The sequence below is a fragment of the Lutra lutra genome, chromosome 18 (assembly GCF_902655055.1).
Source record: "Lutra lutra chromosome 18, mLutLut1.2, whole genome shotgun sequence".
NCBI classification, from domain to species: domain Eukaryota; kingdom Metazoa; phylum Chordata; class Mammalia; order Carnivora; family Mustelidae; genus Lutra; species Lutra lutra.
In genome coordinates, this window is record NC_062295.1 from 33149290 (window position 1) to 33170961 (window position 21672).

General features: G+C 47.8%; 3 protein-coding genes across 9 annotated transcripts in view; 2 read left to right on the plus strand and 1 right to left on the minus strand.

Moving 5' to 3' along the window:
- The first annotated feature begins 334 nt into the window (after positions 1–334).
- PPP1R35 (protein phosphatase 1 regulatory subunit 35) lies at positions 335–1583 on the plus strand. Its single transcript, XM_047714356.1, has 4 exons — positions 335–698; positions 779–1031; positions 1113–1249; positions 1333–1583. The coding sequence occupies exons 1-4, from the start codon at positions 468–470 to the stop codon at positions 1504–1506; spliced, it is 795 nt and encodes a 264-aa protein (XP_047570312.1). The 5' UTR covers positions 335–467; the 3' UTR covers positions 1507–1583.
- A 974-nt stretch (positions 1584–2557) lies between these two features.
- MEPCE (methylphosphate capping enzyme) lies at positions 2558–8016 on the minus strand. The gene is made up of 4 exons (XM_047713460.1): positions 5030–8016; positions 3583–3801; positions 3282–3408; positions 2558–3163 (listed from the first exon to the last, which is right to left on the minus strand). Exons 1-4 carry the CDS (start codon positions 6710–6712, stop codon positions 3111–3113), a joined length of 2082 nt encoding a protein of 693 aa, XP_047569416.1. The 5' UTR covers positions 6713–8016; the 3' UTR covers positions 2558–3110.
- A 142-nt stretch (positions 8017–8158) lies between these two features.
- The window catches only part of ZCWPW1 (zinc finger CW-type and PWWP domain containing 1), a 34294-nt gene continuing 20780 nt past the window's right edge, over positions 8159–21672 (plus strand). For 2 of the 7 annotated variants that reach the window (XM_047713461.1, XM_047713466.1), the window contains exons 1-7: positions 8159–8548; positions 15388–15446; positions 16192–16415; positions 16834–16912; positions 17964–18051; positions 18348–18505; positions 18713–18835. In XM_047713461.1, the coding sequence (XP_047569417.1) occupies positions 15422–15446; positions 16192–16415; positions 16834–16912; positions 17964–18051; positions 18348–18505; positions 18713–18835 (697 nt within the window). In that variant the 5' untranslated portion in view covers positions 8159–8548; positions 15388–15421. Of the gene's footprint in view, positions 8549–8649; positions 8669–11611; positions 11694–15387; positions 15447–16191; positions 16416–16833; positions 16913–17963; positions 18052–18347; positions 18506–18712; positions 18836–21672 lie in introns of all 7 variants that reach the window. The other 5 variants (XM_047713464.1, XM_047713462.1, XM_047713463.1 and 2 more) reach the window with 5 other exon arrangements.

The following is a 21672-nucleotide window of genomic DNA, read 5'->3' on the forward strand; positions in this document are numbered from 1 at the left end:
GCTGCGGAAGCACTGACGACGGAGAGCCAACACGGGGCCCCTTGACCTAAAGCTGTCCTGTTTGGCGCCTCGACAGAAGGGACTGACAGACACACTGTGGACTCGAGCAGAAGTCAGGTAAATACCCTGCAGGATAAAGACGCCGCGTCCAGGTTTCCAAAGGCGAAATGGCCCTCGTGAGGACCCGTAGGGCCTCCACCGGTGGCGGTTCCGAAACTCTGGCTTAGGGGCGGGGCCGAGGCTTTGCGGGCGGAAGCCGCGGGAGAAAGCGAGCCGAGCAACGGAAATGACGCTTAGTAGCGCCAATGGGATGGCGCGGGGGCTGGTCTTCCCGCCCCATTGGGTAGGGGCAAGCGGTTTCCGGTAGCGGCGTTCGGGAGGGGTGGCGGAGGGGGGCTGGCGGTGGCGAATTCGTGTCCCGTGACCTCCGGCCTCCCGAGACCCTGCATCCCGGCAGCCACACCAAGATGATGGGCTGTGGGGAGGCACAGCTGGAGCTGGTCGAAGGGGAGGAGGCCGTAGCGGCTCCTGGGCCACCCCCAGAACCCCGCGTCCCGGAGCCCAGAGCCCCAGTGCCCGAACCTGGCCTGGACTTGAGCCTGAGCTCGCGGTCCGAGACCCCCGAGCAGCCGAGCGGCTGCCCCGGCCGGCGGAAGGGGCGGGCGGACCGGCGGGGCGGGGCCCGCAAGGGGCGGCAGGTGAGCCGGGGGAAGGTCTGGCCGCCTGCCCGCAGACAAGCCCGCGTCCATCTCTTCACCGTCCCGCTCTCTGCTCCCAGGTCCGCTTTCGCTTGGCGCCGCTCTCCCCCGTGCGGTCCGACCCCACGCCGGCCGCCGCAGCACCTAGCGAGAAGCCCGCGGCACCGCAGGACCTGGGGGCGCCCGCGCAGCAGAGCAGCCTGGCATTGAGCCTCGAGTTGCAGGCCGCGCGGGCTGCAGCCGAGGGCCAGTTCGATGCGGCGAAGGCCGTGGAGGAACAGCTGAGAAAGTCGTTCCAGACCCGCTGCGGCCTGGAGGAGAGCGTGGCCGAGGGTGAGAGAGAGAGACGCCCGGCGGGGCGCGGGAAGTGGGGCTGAGAGGCGCCACTCACCTCCGCTCCCCCTGCGGTCTCAGGGCTGAACGTGCCGCGCTCCAAGCGGCTCTTCCGAGACCTGGTGAGCCTGCAGGTGCCCGAGGAACAGGTTCTGAACGCTGCGCTGAGGGAGAAACTGGCGCTGCTGCCGCCGCAGGCCCGAGCCCCGCCCCCAAAGGTGAGGGACCTGGGCTTGTTTCCGTGTCGTGCCCCTCTCCCCTTCCCGAGTGTAACCTTGCTTTGGGCTCCACTTCCCAACAGGAGCCACCTGGGTCAGGGCCGGACATGACCATCCTTTGTGACCCAGAAACATTGTTTTATGAGTCTCCACACCTGACCCTGGATGGTCTGCCTCCTCTCCGTCTTCAACTCCGGCCCCGCCCTTCAGAGGATACCTTCCTCATGCACCGGACACTGAGGCGCTGGGAAGCGTAGACGTGGAGGCTCCCTGGATTGCTAGTTAATATTTTTGTGTTAAAACTATTTTTCAGAATAAAATGGTTTTGCTAACAGATGGGACTCTTCTTGGGAGCCTTAAAATGGGGTCAGGCCTCAGGGTGGGAAGCTGTCCAGGAGTCAAGTTTTTGGCCTTTTTGGAACTTGGTAGTGATGGCAGGTTGAGAACACTGTCCCACCTCTTCCCCTGACTTCTGTCATAGAACCACGTTTGTTCCTTTGCAGTACTTTTTTTTCTTTTTAAGGGAGTGAAAGCATGCCTGAGGGGTCGGGGGAGGAAGATGAGGGGTAGGAGTGCATTGCAAGTGGGTTCCACACTCAATGCTCAGCTGGAAGTAGGACTCCATCAAGGGTCTGAATCTCAACCCACCGAACCACTCAGGTGCCCCACACTACTTAGTTCTGATCACTGGGACATGTGGGTGGCTCTCTGTTGTATATTTTGGGGAGTCCTTCCCTAATTACCTGGCTCAAGGACCCGGCAAGACAGCTAGCTATTTGCACCCAGTTATTGAAATTCCTTCCTTCCTTTTACCTCTAGGGGCCTTGCCTATCGTTTACACCAGATCCAAGAGGGCTCAGTATTTGTTGAATATTCAAGGTTCCAGGAACACTTGAGCTGCTGAAGAGTTTCATGTTAATTGCCCATTCATCTAGTTGCACAGCACAAAAAAGGTGGGTGGGTGGTCCCATCAGTAGTGACTTTCTCTAGGTCCACTTCAGCTCCACTGTTAATTCTTCTAAAGTTAGCCTTCTGTCCAAAGCTCCCACCAAAAAATTGTCAGTGGTTTTTTGGGGGGAGGGGAGATGGACTCTTTGCTTCAAGTTTCACATAAAAATTCACTTTATACCCTTCCTTCCTGATTAGAGCTCTCTTTGGTTGTGTGTAGATGTGACTAGCATTCAACACTCAGTCTTCCCAACCACCGAAAAATCTGTCTTCTTGAGACTCCAGTTTGGGCAGAGGAAGCACAGGTTCTAACAGGAGGCACCATCCCTTCCCCACTAGATAGAAACCGCCAGACACAAGTGTGGGGGCTGCTGCCCTAAACATCAAATTTATTGTGCTGTTCTTACATTCCAAACCCAACCCCTCCTCCCAGTGGGGGTCAGCAGAGGGAAGGATTTTCACAGTACCTGCATGCCTCCCTGCCAGACATCCCCCTCTTAACCCTCAGTCCATCTATCTGTGGTCTGCTGAAATGCAGCTAGGGACAAGGGCTGAGGAGAAACGGAAATCTCCTTTGGAGAACAGGAGGAAGAGGCCGGAGAACTTGATACCCCCCCACCTCCCATACCCTTAGGAGAACAGAGGTCAGCAAACAGTCCATGCCATCCAGCCCGGTGAGCTGGGGGAGAGAGGAAGATGTTGGTGACTCCAGCACAGCTGGGCTTGCTGCTTAGGGTGCCAGACGTGTAGGGAGGAGGCTGGGGCAGCAACATAGGAAAAGCTTTCTTTGCAGATCCATGAAAGGAAACTCTTTTTTTGGAGCCAAAAAGGAAAGACCCTGGGTACTTTCCTTTTCCCCCAGGTCCTTAAGAGCAGTGGGCGGCTTCTTCACACTTTCTGTTCAGGGGGCCACTTAGTGGCTGGGGGAACGGGCCTTGTGGAACAGGTACACAGAGCGCTGGAAGCCTAAGGAGAGAGTGTGCAATCAGGAGGGCTGGCTCCACAGCATCTGTACCCTCTCTGCCAGGACCCACCACTTCACCGACCCTGGCCTCCCACCCTCCCCCAAGTCAGCCAGCCTTACCTCTGGAGGTGTTGTGGGGTGTAGCCACAAGCTCATAGCTGGAGAAGCCCACCTCTGGGGAGGTCAGGTACGAACTGAACTGCTCTGGCCTCAGCTGGATCCGATAGTAGTTCTTATAGATTGTTTCCTGGGGGAGAAAGGCAGGGGACCGCTTCAGCTTGCTGGCTTCTCCCCTGGTGTAGAATGATACCCACCCAGGGGACCTTGTTAAGCAAGTACTTCTCTCTGCTTCCTCGACCTCGGCCTTTCTTGTCCCAGCTAAAGGAAGGGTATCCCAATATCCATGTGAATCCCAACTCACCGTGAGCGTCTTTCTCTTGCCATAGGATGACCAAGGTTGGGGCTCTAGGACCAGGATCCCCCCAGGATGTAGATGCCGGTAGATGCGGCGGAACATGCGCTTCAGCCCCTCATCTCCCCAGTTCAGATGCACCCATTTGGTGAGGCTGAGGCAGAGCACCACGTCATACTCGGGGGCTTGGGCCTCCACCAGCTCATCGCGATCCAGCACGTAGTTACCCTGAGGGCAAGAATGGGGGGCAAGGTCAAGAGAGGCAATGAAAGAACCACTACCCACCCTCGCCCACCCCCCATCAACCTGCTATGCAGCCTCTAAGACAGAAAGTCCTACAGCCTTGCCTCAGCCCTTGGCCACAACCTTCTCTGACACTTGTCAGACTAACTCCCAAACGGTGCCCTCTTGGGTCTCATTTTCCTGTTTACACCCTCCTGCCCCTGCTTTCTGTTGGTGGTAAGCCAAACAAAAAGGGAGCATGGAGAATTTTAAATTGAGCAAACTACCCACAAGGTCTCCAAAACTGGGGTGAAACTTCAGAGAAAGAACAAGGGTTCTCCCGAGACACTGTCCCACCCCACAAACATTAAGTTGAGTGACTCAATGTTATGCAAAGGGACCTAACCCAGGTTTTGAAAGGGAACCAACCTGTGGTTCCTTCCCTGGAGTTGTAGCTGGCAGAGTTCCAGGCCTATTTCCTTTCTCAGGGAGAAGTAAAGAACCCTAGCCCTTAGGAAACCTTTTCTAGGTGATATGCTCACAAAGTTCATTCCTGCAGGCTTAACCCAACCCGCCAGCACCAACCGTTCCGGCAGATGGCTGAACTGGAGTGTTCTATGGAGAGCTCGGTGTAGTCAGGGGACAGACACTCCGTGAAGACAGTACCCTCCCCTTCTGCAGAGCACTCTGACTCTTCCCTATCCCACCATCTAGGGTCAACATGAGATGGTCTCCAGCCAAGTCACTTGAGGTCCTGATCACCAACACTCTTCAACCAACTCCGGATCTAAGTCCCTATCAAAATTAGTCAGCCACTACCCTATCCCTCCGCCCACCCCAAGACATGCCACGTCTGACAGCTGTCCCTTCATGCACCTTCATTCAGTGCGTTGGAGGCCAGTTTTCCATCTGGACCAAATCTAGCAAGCAGCAGCAGCCAGCAAGGGAAGGTGGACTGCTTTGGATTACAGTCCAGGCCGGGAGCAGAGCAAAAGGAGTCAAACCCCATCTTGGGGCCAGTAGTCATGACAAAGGGGCCCAAGGGAGAGGCCCCACCTTTCCAGGTTATAGAAAAGGAGACACTCAGCAGTCATTCACAGACTTAAGGATCCAGTTCTCCGAGCAGAGTGCATGCATAAATCCCCCTGGGTCTTAACTTTTCTCTGTCTTGTTCCCATTTAATCTCATCTTCACACCTGGCCCCTATCCCAAGAGCCTTGGGGGACCCTCTTACCGTGACGAAGACAACATTGTTGGGGAAAACTGATGTGTCCGCTCCATCCAAGGGCACTTGGGGTGCAGCAATGGGACCCCGGCTGGCTGTCAGTGAGGCTGGGAAGCAGCTTCTCTTTCGGACGGTTACGGTCCCTTCCTCACTCTCTGCCCCGGGGTCCCCCTCAGAAGTCTGGGATGGCAGACGCAGCTCCTCAGACAGGTAGTGTCGGATGTTTTGGCGGGCCGAGTGGATGAGGCGGGAATCGATATCCAGGCCCACCATGCGGGATGGACCCCACTTACAGGCAATGCTCAGGGTCAGATGGCCCACATTGCAGCCCAGATCTAGGACGTCCCGGCCCCGAAACCACTCAGGCTTCAACACTCGAAGGCGCCCGTCCTCACAGGAAGGATTGCGGTAACCATAGTACTTGCAATAATTCCCATACTGGAACTTGAGCTGTTGCTTTTTGAAGCCTGCTGCTGGTAGTGGGTGGAGGTGGTGATGGTGGTGGTGGTGGTGGTGGCGGCCTCCCCCACTCCCTCGGCCCTTTTCCTTGGGACCCTGGCCTCCACCCCTAGCCCCTGCCTCTGACTTGCTGGAAGTCCTGCGACGTTTGCGATGTCGTGAGGAGGAAGACGGGGGTGCAGAGGTAACTGAGGCAGCTGGAGGGGCTGAAAGGGAGCCTGAGGGACCCTGTAGGGCAGATGGAAGGGGAGACACAACCTCATCCCTGCAGTTGATGGCGGTGTTGAGTTCATAGGGCTGGGGGGCATCCCGGTTCTGGCCCCTATGCCGCTGCTGCTGTGTGGTGCCCTCCCCATGGAGTGAGGGAGTGAGGGGGGCTGTGGGGAGCACAGAGTGGCTATCATTCCCTCCAGTTGCCTGCTGCTGCTGGTGGTGCTGTCCCCGGTGTCTATGCCGCTTCCGACCAGTCTTGAGTGGCGATGCAAGAACTACCTGGGCCTCATCAGTGCAAGTATTGAGACTAAGCGGGTCAGTAATATCTTTGGGGATGAGGATTTCCACTGGATCTCGCCCCTTGGCCGGAAGTGGAGATGACTTAGGGGTCTCTGCATTGAGTGCGCGGCTCACTTCCTCATCCAGGAGACTATTCAGGTTCAGTGGATCAAAGATATTGCCCCCCAGGAGAAAGTTGGAGGGTAACACAGAATCACAGTCCGAATTAACCCGCCTGCGCCTCTTGAAGGCCGGATGTTTGAAGCCTCCACCACCCCCACCTACGTTACAACTATTTCTCCTCTTGCCCCCGCCTCCCCCAGGGGGCCGGTGGGGCTGATAGCCATTACGGGGTCGAGGAGGGGCAGGGGGGCCCAGTTCTGTTCCGCCCCCTCCCCGTCGCTCCTCCCCCACGTCAGGGAGAGCTGCTCGCCCGTGGGGATCCGACAAGCGGGCCTCCCCATGCGACTGTGCCTGGGGGCCGCCCCCTCGTTGCTGCTGCGACTGGCCTCCCCGAGTGGATGTGGCCCCAGGGTTCTCCTTGCCGGCCCCAGAAGCTGGGGCTCCCGCCGAGTGTGCGCGCGGGCCCGGCCCACGCTGCGTCCCGCCGCAGAGCTCCCCGGAGGCGGCCTCTCGGTGCGGTTGCACCGTGGGGCCGCCCCCTCCGCCCGACTCATCTTTGAGCGGCGGCGGCGGGGCCGGCACCAGAAACGGCTCCTTCTCCGCCGCCATCTCGATCATTTCCTCCCCTTATTCCGTCCCAGAAGAGGGCAACGGGGGGGGGGGGGCGGACTGGGGGCTTAACCCCCCTCCCTAGAGCCCGCTCCCTTCCCCCCTTCCCTGGGTGCGCGCGCAGCCCTGCTCTTCTCGCCTAGTCTCGCGCCCAAGCACCTCCCCCGAAGCGCGCCCCACTCGCCCGCGAGACCAAAACAAGATGCCCGCGAGAACCGAACAACTCGAGGAATCAACCGCGCGTGCGTCGATCCCTTTTTCTTCTACCACTACCGCTTCGCCGCGAGCGCGCACTGCTGGAGCGCGTTCCTCTCGCCCCTGAATCACGCATGCGCACTCCGCCACCACCCTGGTTGCGCGCGCATGAGTACGAACCAACTTAACGGCTCCGGGAGTTTAAATATAGCCCACCTCAGCCCCCCCAAAAGCCCACCACCCCAAACTGACACCCTACTTCCCTTCGCAGCTATGTCCGTCCCTACTGATATCCTTTGTCTCTGCCGCGCGATCCCACCCACCGTAGGCGGGGGACGGGGAGCTGGTGTGAAAAGGTCTCCTTGACACCCGACCCTTGCTCCTGAGGAATGAGTCTCAGCGGTCTCCGCCCGGCTCTAAACCCAGCAACCTCCCTACCCCGCCTCCTTCCTCCCCCTAGCGGGCAGCGCCTGCGCACACCCTTTTGGGCTTGCGCGGGTAGATGCAGCACGTGCTGGAGATGATGCCCCGCCCTCCACCCTAGGGGCGGGGACTGTTACGTCGCTTCCTCAGATTTGGTACACGCAACGTGCGTCAGCACGACCTGGAGGGGGCGTGGCCAAAGGATGGGGGTGGGCCTCATGAATTATTCATAATCCGACCCCCCCTCCCCTTAGAAAGGCTTCCGAGGGAACGGAGGGGTGAACCTAAAAGTAGAGGAAGGGAAAGAGAGGAGCGTACAGATAGTTTTCCTACGAACTGTTCTCAGTAAAATACAATAAGTCATTGTAACTCACCCCCCTGGGAAATATTCTCTGCTGAACTGAAAAAAAAAAAAAAGGCACTAAAACAGCCGATGTTGTCCAACTTCCTCTTCCCCCGAAATGGCCGAGTCGTTTTCTTGCTCCTCCGCGTTACCCCAATCGCGATCACCTGGGGACACCACGCCCTCCTCTCCGCGTCCACACCCACAGCCCTGGCACCAGCACCTCCTCCCACCGCCCGACGCCTGCGCGCGAGCCCCCAGCCCGCGGACTGCGACCCGACGCCCACCACGGCCACCAGTAGCGCTACATTCAATACCACCACCGCCACCTCGCACGCAGGCCCTCCCAAACACACGCTGCCTTCACGCAGCCTTATATAAAAAGGAGTGTGGGCGGGGAAGAGGGTTCGGCCTGCTTTGGGCCCCCTGCCTCGGCCAATGGGGAAGAAGCTGTTCGGCGCCCTTTCCACAGGGTGCTAAGGTGCCGCGTTCTCCCTGCCAACAGTGCCTGGGGAGTGGGTCCTGTGGCAGAGAAGAAGGCGGGAGAGGCGAGAGTGAGGTTGCGGATCGTCTCAACTAAAATATCGGGATAGGGCGTGAAGGAAACTAAAAGGAAGAACAGGAATCAGGAAACGAAAAGAGGAAGGAAAAGGCCGTCTGGGGTAGAGAGAAAAGTTAGTAAAAGAAAGATGTGCTTCATGAGCGATCAGGCGCTGCTTCTGCCGCCTAAAAAAGTGAGGCCACTGAGGATTATGGGATTTGTAGTTTCACGGGGCATTTGGTTGGAAGATGGCGGAAGTAGCAGCTGCGCAAACGCAGAAGCAGCTTTAACTGCGCATGAGCCCCAGTCCTGGAAGCCCGCCGCCGGGGAGGCAACGCCGCTAGTGCGTGTCTTCACGCCTTTTTTTGGTGGTGGGAATACTGGGTCGGGGTTGGAGGGTTTTGCAGAATTGCTGCAGTGGCTCATTCTGCTCCTTGCCTTTAGGTCCTCCTTGTTCCAGAAGGTAGCTGGCTCTTCTCCGGTTGCAGATGAAAGTGCTAGGCGCTGCCAGTCCTCGCGCCCGTCGCCTGAGGAGTTTTCTCTTCAGGACGACAACGAGCTCTTACCCCTCCTTAGAATCCCTACCGCAAACCTACCCTCAGCAAACAGACAAAAGTGACCCAATATTGTGGCGGGCGACGACGGGCTGAGCGGGAATGAGGATGCTGGTGGCTCCCCACAGGGTGTAGGGGTGGGGCAGCTGAGAGGAAACGATCTCGGGGCGGGGGTTCTTGAGGTGGAAGAGGGGCCAGCAAGTCTCTGTTCTATCCACTGAGGGGAGTGAAGGACTTTTGACTCTGTGGTACCTTCGCTCGTTATTACCGTCCTAAGAGCGAGTTGGTGAGAGAAAAGAGTGGGGAAAATGCGGATCCCCAGAAATTTTTCCCTCTGGGTTCAAAGGTGGAATTAGGGCTTTTACTGTTCCAGACCTCGGCACCTTGGGAGGGGAGATGGGGCAGGGATCTGGGCGTTCGTGGGAATGTGCTCTTTTAAGTGAAAACAATCCAGAAAAGCGACTTAGAGGTCGGTAACGGGCACCCTGTGGAAGTGTTGCAGCCTGCAGGTAGCAAGAGCCCGAATGAAATCAGCGCTCACGAAGGAAAACCAGTATTTTGGTGCTAAGTGACCGTATCTTTGCCCTCTGGACGAATAAGCTTCAGTTCATCGTTAATTTATCTTATTTATTTATTTATTTATGGAGAGAATTTTTAAAAAAGATTATTTATTTATTTATTTATTTATTTGACAGAGAGCAGGAGTAGGCAGAGAGGCAGGCAGAGAGAGAGAGAGAGAGGAGGAAGCAGGTTCCCCGCAGAGTAGGGAGCCCAATCCGGGGCTCCATCCCATAACCCTGGAATCGTGCATGACCTGAGCCGAAGGCAGAGGCTTTAACCCACTGAGCCACTCAGGCGCCACTCGTCATTAATTTATTGATAAGATTCTGTACAGGGTTTAGTTCAGGTAGTTACCACAGTAGGTGTCTTGTTAGGTATGGGCAGTAAAGGTAGCCGGAATCTTGTTTTTATCTTCTTTCTCGTGAAATTATGCTTGCTGAGGGGTGGGGGGAGGAAAGAGTTAAAAACTCCACTATGGTTATTAATGGGAACATGAAAATAAGCAGGAGTCCAAATGCCATTAAACATTGATGCCAAACGACAATCAGACTCTAGCTTAAGGGAGATTTTAAAGTTTTCCAGGCTCAGTGGAGCCTGTGCAGACTGTGTGTCTAAGGACAATTCTGCAGGGTTTACATGTATTCTCTTAGACCAAAGATTCCAGGAATGATAGAAAGAGGGAATGATTGATAGTTAGGAGAGAGGAATTTGTGAGCACTTTCTAAATGGGGGGAAGAGGGTTAACGGTTTCTGAAAAATACTGACATGACTGAATTGTTATTTAGCTAGATCAGTTCTCAAGCTTATTGGTCTCAGAACCCTCCTATACTCTTAAAAGTTATGAAGGATTCCAAAGATTGGTTTATAGCTACATATATGTCTTTTACATCTATTGGTATTAATATATTAGAATCTGAACTGAGAACATTTAAATTATTTAACTTTAAAATAACAATATGTTATAATTAATAATAATGTGTTTACATAAATGACATTTTATAAAAAGATTTTATTTATTTGTTTGACACAGAGATCACAAGTAGGCAGAGAGGCAGGCGCAGAGAGAGGGGGAAGCCGGCTCCCCGCCGAGTAGGGAGCCTGATGCGGGGCTCGATCCCAGCACCCTGGGATCATGACCTGAGCCGAAGGCAGAGGCTTTAACCCACTGAGCCACCCAGGCGCCCCATAAATGACATTTTTATGAAAAATATATTTTCCCGAATGAAATTTAGTGTGAAGAAGGGTGGTGGTTTACATTTTTGCAAGTCTCTTTCATGTCTGGCTTAGTAGAAGACTAGCTAGGTTTTTATTTGTTTCTGAATTCAATCTGTTATGATACCTTGTTTTGGTTGAAGTGTATGAGAAAATCCAGCCTAACATGGATTAGTAGTTGGAAAGGAGAGGGGACCCCCAGGGGTCTTTGGATCACACTTGAGAACTGCTGAAGGAGATGATTTCATCTTAAAATCACTGTCATGATGTTTAGTGTTTGTGTGTGTGTGTGTGTGTGTGTGTGTTTTAAAGATTTTATTTATTTATTTGACAGAAATCACAAGTAGGCAGAGAGGCAGGCAGAGAGAGAGGAGGAAGCAGGCTCCCTGCTGAGCAGAAAGCCCGATGTGGGACTTGAACCCAGGACCTGGGATCATGACCTGAGCCGAAGGCAGCGGCTTAACCCACTGAGCCACCCAGGCGCCCCATTTTGTGTGTGTGTTTTTAAAGATTTTATTTATTTGACACATAGAGAGATCACAAGTAGGCAGACAGGCAGGCGGGGGGGGGGGGGCGGCGGTGGGAAGCCAGCTGGCAGAGAGCCTGATGTGGGGCTCAATCTCAGGAGCCTGAGATCACGACCCAAGCCGAAGGCAGAGGCTCAACCCACTGAGCCACCCAGGCGCCCTATGATGTTTAGTGTTTTAAGTGAAAGAAAACTTACTCTTTTATGGAACACTTCATTCACCATCTCTTGGTTCCCTTCATTTGTTATTTCCAAATTCTTTTCCCCATTTTTCACCCTTCTTATGTTGAGTGGGTAGGATCTGATTAATGGAATTTTATTTTACTTTCATACTTAAAGCTCTGTTGGATCCCCACCCCCAAATCTGAGGTGAAAACAGAAACGAAACAAAACCAAAAAACCCTTCAGATGTTATTCCTGGCTCCAGAGCCCCTGGTCATTGAGTAGCTGGTCAGATGAAAGTTGGTGGTATTTTGTGTATTTATTAACTATCTGGTTTAAAAAAAAATTTTTCTCTCTCTGCACTACATTTTAATATTTCTTATTGTGGAAGAAGAAAATTCATCTGAAACAGAGGAGCAGAGACTTGAGTTGTCCGAAAGGGACTTCTTGGCTTTCCCCTCTCTGTTGATCAGGTTAGATATTTTCTTTAAAAGTAATGTTTTTCATCAAGCACACTCTAGATTAAGAGGAATTAACAACCCCGGGGCAGCAGCTCTTTCTGCCCATGGGTCCTGTCCTTTTGCTTTAACAAACCACAATTTTGCACCAAAAAAAAAAAAAAAAAAGATTAGGGGGAATTATTATATAATACTGCTTATAAATTTACTGTGTCTTATTAACAGTGATCCACGATTTTAGACAGTTGGTTGGGGTGCCAGTAACACACTTTGGCCTAGAGAGGTCAGTATAGGTTTAGGTAATGATTTGAACCAAAGCGCTGGAAAATTTTGCATTTTTAGGTGGATCAAAACACTCTATTTTATTTAAAGAATTTGGAATTTAAAAAATCACTTTTGATGTGGTAACATTGGCATATAATAAAATGCTAGAAATATGCAAAGGAGTACAGTAAAAAGCTCTCTTCTACCCCCAGCCACCGAGTTCTATTTCATAGAGACATTTTTGTCAGTTGCTTGTGTATTCTTCCAGAGACAGTTTGTGGATATACAAGCATATTATGTAAACGCACATTTTAAAAAATCAAATCTTGTCATCTCAAATACACTAATTCTCATTTTGCTTTCCCCATTTAGTATAGCTCACCTTGTAATTTATATTACCTTCATAGGGACTTCTCATGATCTTTTTTGGAATTCTGGAATCTGGGAGAAGTGTTTGTCATTTGTGGTCAAATTAATATTCATTTTACAGCCTATCAGTTTCTAGCTTCTATATAGAATTATCAATAAAGAAGACCAATTTGCTGTAGTACTTCCCCGATTTCCCACTTGCCTTTTTTTCCTAGAGTAAATAGACTTAGGGGCTGGTGGTGATGAGTTAAGATGGAAATAGTGAGGAAATGTGCTCCTTGATGCAAAGGAAAAGTAGTTGCTATAGAACTGCACACCTGAATTATTCACATTTACAGAAGTAAGACAAGGAACAAAAAAATAACCAAAGATAATTTGAAAATACACTTAGCCATGTTGTACACATACTAAGTCAGGCCCCCAATATCCTTTTTTAAAGTTTTTATTTATTTATTTATTTGATAGAGAGATCACAGGTAGGCAGAGAGGCAGACAGAGAGAGAGAGGGGCGGAAGCAGGCTCCCCGCTGAGCAGAGAGCCTGATGTGGGGCTTGATCCCAGGACCCTAGGACCATGACCCGAGCCGAAGGCAGAGGCTTAACCCACTGAGCCACCTAGGTGCCCCTACCCAATATCTTTTGAATTTATCTTGGGATCTAGGGGGAGGAACTCCATACCCTGATTAACTGATTGTTCACTATAATTTGGTCATTTGAGGGTCTTAAAACAGTCAAATCCTTTAAAGAATTGTGTATGTATCTTTTATAGAAGATCCATTTTATGCTGCTTTTGGGTCTCTTTATGGTGGGAGATGACATAGTTGGAAGATTGAGTTTTAGGTCCAGGGCCTTCAAGTTACTTAAAACCAACAGTGAGAAATGAGATCATTGAGCAGAATAGATGTGTTATTAGTAGAATTTAGAGGAAAAGGCCTGGGTTCATCTTGGCTCTACCATGTATTAACACTGAGGCTTTGGGCAAATCACTTAATTGCATTTTGCACATTTTTTCCATCTGTAAAAAAGGGGAGCTGGCACTTTGTGACCTCTGGAGACCCTCCCAGAGCTACAGTGCTTGTTATAATTGTTACAAAAATAAGAATGGCTTACATGTGTTAAGCCTAAAGAAAACTGGGTGGAAGTGTTATAAGAAGTTTAAGCTGATAAAACCAAGGGCATTTTTCTTCTAATTGTTGAGTAGAAATAGTCTCAATAGTGAAAAGCAAATTGGAAAATAATGTACAAATTACTGCAATGTCACAAGATGAGTCTTGGCACTCTGCTAGACAGCAAATGGCTTATGGCTGTGTGCAGATACTGATCTCTTTAGCCTTTGATATGGCTGGAGGTCCCCCTACTCCCAACCCTTAGTTGTCTATGGCTGTGAAAAGCCTGATCCTTTTACTCCAGAATACCTGAAATTCAGTTTTCGGTGTATTTCAGTGTGTATTTTTAATAGATGCTTTCTATGTGTGCTGTGATATTAAAATGGGTTTGAAGCACTGAATTAGACTGTTGGGATCTAGCATGCTGTAGATAATAGTGCAAACTTTAACATCAGGTGGGTTCAAATCAATTATCACCTATCGATTACCTATTATGTCTAAATCCTTCTAAGCCTCAATTTCTCCAAGAGTTTATAAAAAAGTATAGATCTCATAAATTTAAATTTATAAAATTTACAAATGTAATCTTATTTAAATAAAATGACACATGTTAAGGGTAAAGAATATAGCTGGTGCTCAGTAAGTGTCTTCTATTATTATTAGTTACAATTTTGGTAGTGATAACGAAGCATTCTGATGTAGTATAGAACATCTGAGTAGATAGCTGTAGGATATAGAGTGAAGGTGTTAGATTCCTATTACTAGCTTCCCTGGGGACCTCTGCTGGTTGCCAAATATTTTTGAGCCATGAATTGAGAGAGATTGCTAGAATTCAGCACACTGGAAAATTTATTGGACTAGGAGATCTAAGTAAAGGGCATATGAAGAGTATAGTGATGTTAAAAAGGGGGTTTCCTATGCATAGGGACCTCTGAATTAGGTCATAGAATTGCCAGATTATTTGTGTTCTAAGTATTTAGGAGAACCTTGTGGGATGAGTTTATGCTTCTGAAGAAAACTCTTACTTTTTAACTCCCAGGACTGTTCATATTACTACTACTACTACTACTACTTATACTTCTATCTGTTAAAAACAAGACAACAGGCCCCAAATGCAGTTGCTTCTATTAAGCCCCACATCACCAAAACAAGACTTAAAGTTTTGGCTCTCCCAGAAATAGAATTTTGGTTTACAGCTCACAGGGATCACCTGATGAGCACTAGTTAGGTACTCTACCTAACAGACCCCTACCATCTCCTACAGGAAAGTCGACTTGCAATAGCTAATTTTTTTTTTTTTTTGGTCTAGTGTAACTTCCTTGTTCTTCCTTCTCCTGCCAGTACAAGTCTTCCATTTAGTACAGCTTCTCTGAGCTACTTTGTATCTTTTAGATCAGATGCTGCCCAATTCATGAAGTTGAATAGAGCCAATAAGATCTTCAAAATTTCCTCAGTATTTTTTTTAAAAAAAGGTTTTATTTGTTTATTTGACAGAGAGAGAGAGAGAGAGATATCTATCACAAGTAGGCAGAGAGGCAGGCAGAGGGGAAGGGGGAAGCAGGCTCACTGCTGAGCAGAGAGCCTGATGTGGGGCTCAATCCCAGGAGCCTGAGATCATGACCTGAGCTGAAGACAGAGGCTTAACCCACTGAGCCACTCAGGCGCCCCTGAATTATTATTATTTTTTTAATGCATCGCTACCATTATCATTTCCACTGTTGACTAGTGCCTGCCTTATGTTGGACATGACTCTAGGCACTTAAAACACTAGGGATTGTTGTTTATCTTTAAAACAGTAACTCTCATTATCCTCTGGCATTTGATTGACACTGAGGATGTAGAAGTAAAGTCAAGAGGGCAGAAAATGTAGTTCAGGAGTCCCAGGCACAGAGCCTGAGCCCAAGAAGACAGAAGAAAGTTGAAAATCATGTTCAATTGGAATTCTAGCAGTTACTTTCTTTTTTCTAACAGAGGCACAAACAAAGTGTAGCTTCTGAGCTGAATAATGACATCGTTGCAAAGCAAAGAAGGTGAGTCAAGAGTAAAGGAGGTTCACGTTTTGTACGTTTCTCTCAGTTTTCCCTTTTTCCTCTGTCTTTGGTCGTCTCGATGCCCTTCCCACCAAAGGGAAGCTCAGTCCATATACTGGTTTGCATGCACTTTGTTAAAGTTACTACTTTTCTAGAAACTTTGAGTGAAATGTAGTGACTTAGAAGCAGTCCAGCTCAGGCAATGTAGGAGCTCATAGGGAGACAAAAGACATTTTAATATCTAGAACACAAATTTGAATGTGGTAAATGCCACCAGAGAGGCACGAAGTGTTGTGGAAACTCAGAGGAGAAAGATATTACTTATACCTGGGAGGATCAGTATAATTTTTGCTGTAGTAGTTTGTTTTCTTTTTCTCCCAATTTTTCTAATCTCCCATAAAATTCTGTTTTAAGTTAAAATGAGCAAATTTTTAAAATTTCCATTTGAATAACTCATCTTCTTGCATGTGCATATTTGTCACCTTCGAACTACTCAGTAGTTCCTAAACTTGCATCAGAATAATCTAGACGGCCTTGTAAAACAACAGATTCCTATGCCTCATTCCCAACTATTTCATCTGAATCTCAGGGAGTGGGGTGGGGTGGGAGAGGAGAGGCCTGGTAACTGATTATGTTAAAAGCTCTCCGGATAATTAGGACATACCCAGTCAATGGGCAGTGCAAACACTTTCTGTGTTAGACTCTATATTTCATAAATCCCATTGGATAATCAAATTTCTTTCAGCATGTGGGAAGGGGCCAAAGAAAACCTTTGCCCCACCTGCACCAAAATTGCATAGCCTGATGTGCTATAGCCCTAAACCACCCAAAGAGGACACTGTGAGGATCAATTCCCCAAAGGCCAGGTTAGAGAAGAAGGAAGAGAAAGCAACCACAGAAAATGGTCCAAGCAGTGGCCAGGAGAATAAAGGAAAACCTCAAGACAAGCAAGTAGAGAAGAAAGAAAAGGTATCAGTCTCATTGATGGGCTCTAGTGGGACAGTTTTGCCTAGATATCCAGACTAGACAATCTTTTATGTAGGGGAACTTGCAGTTTCTTATTCCTTTCTTGGGGCTTCTATTTTCTTCTCAAAGAGGTAGAATAAAAAATCTTGATGAAAGCCTTTAGCTTGAAATAATGGTAGGGGTTGAGATGGGATGGAGGTAAGAGTAAAAGTGGTCAGAGACTTTACAAACTTTTCCTTTTCTTTGACTCCTTTATTCCCAGGAAATCTGAGGTAGAGTTTATAGAATCCTTAGGGACATTGACTTCATGCTTGCAACCTTGCAAACTTACTGCCTCATGTAAAAGAGTCTTCCCTGACTTGTCAGGGAGGAAACCTGGGGAAAGATGAGTGGGTTTCCTCCTCTGCCCTTGTCTCTGCAGGAAAGATCAAGTCTCACCAGTGCAGAATTTGAGGAGATTGTCCAGATTGTGCTACAGAAGTCCCTCCAGGAGTGCTTGGGTATGGCTTACAGTAAGGGAAGAATTTCAGTTAGACAAACTGTTATCTGAGGGGTAGAGTAAGTTGACAGCTTTTCTCCTTCCCTCCAGTTTCCTAAGTAAGGAAATACTAGATGGGCATTGAGATATTTTTAAATAGTTCATCTTCTAGCAACAGGACTATAGCTAAACCACCTTAGACAGGAGGTGTAGGCTCTTAGAAAAGTGAGCTACCTTGACTTCAGAATATAAATACAGTCTCAGATTTTTTTTTAATGTAACTTAAATTCCTTTTTACATGTTTACAATCTACTTAGAAAAGATAATTTGTATTTCTCAGATTGGAAGAACTTAGTTTCCATCTACTCTTGTATATTTCTGTTTCCAATACTGTTTTAACATATGCTCAGGGATTTGACTTTTTGGAATAAAGAACTCTGTAGTAGGCCCTGAGCACTTCACCATATGACCTGAGGAGAAGGGGAAAGGGAATCGTCTGATATTTTTAGCTATTCTTAGATGTACTTCTTTTTTTTTTTTTTTTTTTAAGATTTTATTTATTTATTTGACACAGAGAGAGATCACAAGTAGGCAGAGAGGCAGGCGGGGGGTGGGTTGGCGGGAAGCAGGCTCCCTGCTGAGCAGAAAGCCTGATGTGGGACTCGATCCCAGGAGCCTGAGATCATGACCCGAGCTGAAGGCAGAGGCTTAACCCACTGAGCCACCCAGACGCCCCAGATGTACTTCTATTCTTAGACAAAATTTCAGGAACAAATGATATAAAACACAATATGTAAAATTTCTGGTCTGTACACAAAATAAAATTGACATTACCTGGCTATCCCTGGAAAGGCTTGCCGAAAGATACAGATTTGTAGTTTTTCCCCGAGAATTTAAAGACTTAAAGTTCACGATATGACAAAACTCCAATGGTGGAGTCTTCCAGACAACAGTAGAAGACATTTTAGTGGAAGGCTGCTGTTTGGAAATAACGGAGTCAGTATTTTCTTAATTGCTTCTCTGCTTATAGTATTTTGTTTTGGGAGAGATGGGATCTAGCCTTGATTTTACAGAGACTTCCTGTGCCCAGCCCTTAAGATGCACCCAGTTAGACAAGGATCCAGGAATTTCTTCTTCTACTGATAATGATAATGCTGATGGGTAAGTTTATCCCAGTGAGGCAAGTCACTCACAGGGTGCACTTAGCATTGGTACATGGTTATCTGTCTGTCTAGTCATTCTCGTATCTCTATGGATTTCTCTCAGCTCAGAAAAGATACCTGTTTGAACTGGGAAAAATAGGCAAGTAGATGGGTAACATGACCTCAGGAGGCCTTAGAGAGCCTGGGATTCTTCTATCATCCTGACTTTTACCCTTGGGTTCTTTTCAAAAGGAGGGTATGAAAAATTCCTCCTTTTTTGCCTTTTCATTAAAGAAAAAAAAATATTATTTTCAGAGAGAGGGTAATGGTACCTCATATTCTAGAGATTTCAGCCACTAAGGAAGCTGGAGTAAGCTCTGTGATAAAGACATCTAAGCCAGGCCAGCCAGATCCTGCCCCCTCTGAGAAGAAATTCAACAGACCTTCCCTAAGCAAAGGAAAGAAGGGAGCCCGTAAGTATAGTCAGATGTACTTTGACATCTGGCTCAAGAACCTATGGCATGGAATTAGGGAATGGGATGGTGGGCAGGCAGAGAATCTTCAGCCCAGGACTTGAAACTATTAGGCTATGATTCTTTTTCATTATTTCACTGGCCCTTACTATCTACAGAGATTCTCTTCATCTCCCTCCCCTACAATGTTCTGTTTTGTCTTCCCAGAAGATGACAAAATGGAAAAGGTCCAAAGTACACACAAGCAGAGACAGAAGGGCCAACTGAAAAAACCAGTTCAAGATGATTCTCAGACCAGGAACCAACAAAAAGGAGAAGGCAGTGGTTTTGGTGAGCTCAGCATGATTTGGAAAACGTACCTGGGCTTGAAAAATCGAAGATAGAGATGGAGAGAGGCAAGGATTAGGTTGCTGGAGGAAATTCTGCAAAGACTATAATTTATCTCTCATAGCTACTTGTCAGGGATATCTGCTGTGGAAGAGAAAGATTTCATTAATTCAGTTATTCAGCCGTATAATCCGTAGTTGTTGGGTGCTTACTATATACCAGGAATTTTAGGAGGTGCTGAATGAACTCAGAAGAAATTGTTCTATGCCGTTAAAGGGAAACAGGCTTGTGAGGAAGGCAAACAAGAAAGCTGCAAGTTGGGAGTAGATCTGGAAAAGTTTCCATGAAAAGATACTGTTTGAGCCATATGTCAGAATTATAATTTAGTCAGGTGAACTGAGGTGGGGTTGGGAGTCAAAGTGATATTTATTGGCAGAGTTATGGAGGAGAGCTAATGGTTGTAGCTTTTGGGTGTGTGTATGTGTGTGGACTAGTAGGTTGTAGGGGGAGATAAGGCTAGAGGCATGTAAGGGCCAGATCATAAAGGGCTTTACATATCAGGCTAAGGAATTTGAATTTTATTTTAAAGGTAAAGAGGAACCACTGGCATTAAATAGGAAAACTTGGTAAGATTTAGTATTTTAGAAAGCTCACCCTGCCACACAACTAGACCCACGGAAACAGTGATCCAAGTGAGGAAGATAGACAGTAGCAGTGAAGAGGAAGAGACAAAGTTGGGATTTTTAAGAGGAAAGATCTGTATGATGTGGTTGTCAATTAGGTCTAAGAGGTGAGGAAGAGTGAGGCTTCAGGATGATCCTGTTTTCTGACCTGAAAGAACCATCATTTGAAACAGAGGCTATAGAAGAAAGAGCACATTTCAGATGGTGAATTCAGCTTTGGACAAGTTAGGGGGGGTCTGTGATGAGCTTTAGCATCCGAGAAAGAGGTCTGGGCCGGGAATACAGGTTGGGGAATCTGGATGAAATTTTCTAAGATGAAGACATGGAGTGCAAAGAGAAAAGCGATGGGTAGAAACCCCATAATTTTTAGGTGGAACATAATGTTTGGGCTTGAGCAGAGAATGAGCTGCACGGGGAGAAAACGAAGAACTAAGAGAAAACTTTTGGAGGTGGAAGGAGGTCTAGGAGAGTATGACATCACAGATGCCAGGGGAGGAGAGAATTTCAAGAAAAAAGGAGTGTTTATCCTTGTCCAGTGCTGCTACAGAGACATGAAAGAGGACAAAGATTTGAAAATGCTCAATGATGTTATAATTAGGACGTTACTAGGGTCTTGACTAGACCACCCATATGGGTTGGTAAGGGTGAATTGCCAGTTTAGTTGGTTGAAGAGTAAGTACTTTTTCAATTAGTTTAGATGTGAAAACCAGGATGAAGAAAATGGTAAATAGAAGGGAGTAGATAGAATCGAGGGAAGGTTTTTCTTTCTTTCTTTTTTTTAATTTTCTTTTAAAAGAAAGAGACTTGACCTGTGTGTCCTTAGCATATGTATATGCTGAAGGAAAATTGTTTATGAAGAAGGAGAGGTTGGGGTGACTGGGTGGCTCAGTGGGTTAAGCATCCCAACTCTTGAGTTTAGCTCAGATCTTGATCTCAGGGTTGTGAGTTGAAGCGCTGTGTTGGGCTCCACTCTGGGCATGGAGCCTACTTTAAAAAAAAAAAAAAAAGAAAAAGGAGAGATCGAAGGGAATGAGAAGAGAGCCACAGACTTTATTCTTAGAAAGGACACTTTAGCCTTTGAGATTAGAAGGAAGGAAGATAAGCATGGATACAGATTTATTTTTTCTTTTAACCATAGTTATTAATGCCTTATGTTCTATTCCAGGCAGTGTGCTAGGTATTAGAAATACAGTGGTGAACAAATTAGAAAATCCTTTCTTTCATAAAACTCATGGTTTTAGTGTATTAGGTAATAAAGAACTATAAGTTATAACCATGGTAATTTGGGGAAATTTTATTTTATTACTAGTATTTTCTTAAAAATTTATTTATTTATTTATTTATTTGACAGAGAGATAGAGAGCACAAGTACGCAGAGCAGCAGGCAGAGGGAGAGGGAGAAGCAGGCTCTCCACTGAGCAGGGAGCCCGATGTGGAGATCAATCTTATGACCCTGGGATCACGACCTGAGCTGAAGGCAGCCACTTAACCGACTGAGCTACCCAGGCACCCCTATTAATTTATTTTTAAAAGATTTTATTTATTTGACAGACAAAGAGAGAGAGGGAACACAAGCAGGAGGAGTGGGAGAGGGAGAAGCAGGCTTCCTGCTGAGTAGGGAGCCCATGCGGGGCTCCATCTCAGGACCCTGGGATCATGACCTGAGCCGAAGACAGATAACAACTGAGACACCCAGGCACCCCAATTTTGGGAAATTTTAGAATGAGAAATAAAAGAGATCAAATGATATGTTAGTATGTTTAAATTTTTGAAAATAAATACAGTTAACAATTGGAGAAAACAGGCTTGCATCAAAAACAGACTTGTACATACTTGAAAGAAAACTCTGAAAAAGAAAAAAAGAACTCTAGGCATCACACAGGATAGTCAAGGCAATAAACTGCTCTTGTTGTAATGACATGGTAACATAAGGAGTGGAGGTGTAAGTCTCATTTGGGCAGTTGGGTGGTCTGGGTGGTGGTGGTCCATCTCCCTCACCTCTTGGTATTAGGGAAGGATTGGATTTTCCCCTGGGAAATGGAAAGTCCACTCCTTTTAGGCAGTGTTCATTGAGTTGAATTGTGATTGTCATGAATGTGTAAGCCTCTGGCTATAAACGAACTGCTCTTCCTATTTCTGCCAGTTGCCAGGGACAGG

Bases quoted from the DNA above. Each gene is read 5' to 3' on its own strand.
- PPP1R35 (XM_047714356.1), top strand. From the start codon at position 468: ATGATGGGCTGTGGGGAGGCACAGCTGGAGCTGGTCGAAGGGGAGGAG. The intron at 699-778 runs GTGAGCCGGGGG...CTCTGCTCCCAG, and splicing joins GGGCCCGCAAGGGGCGGCAG to GTCCGCTTTCGCTTGGCGCC. The intron at 1,032-1,112 runs GTGAGAGAGAGA...CTGCGGTCTCAG, and splicing joins GGAGGAGAGCGTGGCCGAGG to GGCTGAACGTGCCGCGCTCC.
- MEPCE (XM_047713460.1), bottom strand. From the start codon at position 6,712: ATGATCGAGATGGCGGCGGAGAAGGAGCCGTTTCTGGTGCCGGCCCCG. The intron at 3,802-5,029 runs GTAAGAGGGTCC...TCTTGCCCTCAG, and splicing joins ACAATGTTGTCTTCGTCACG to GGTAACTACGTGCTGGATCG. The intron at 3,164-3,281 runs GTAAGGCTGGCT...CTCTCTCCTTAG, and splicing joins ACCCCACAACACCTCCAGAG to GCTTCCAGCGCTCTGTGTAC.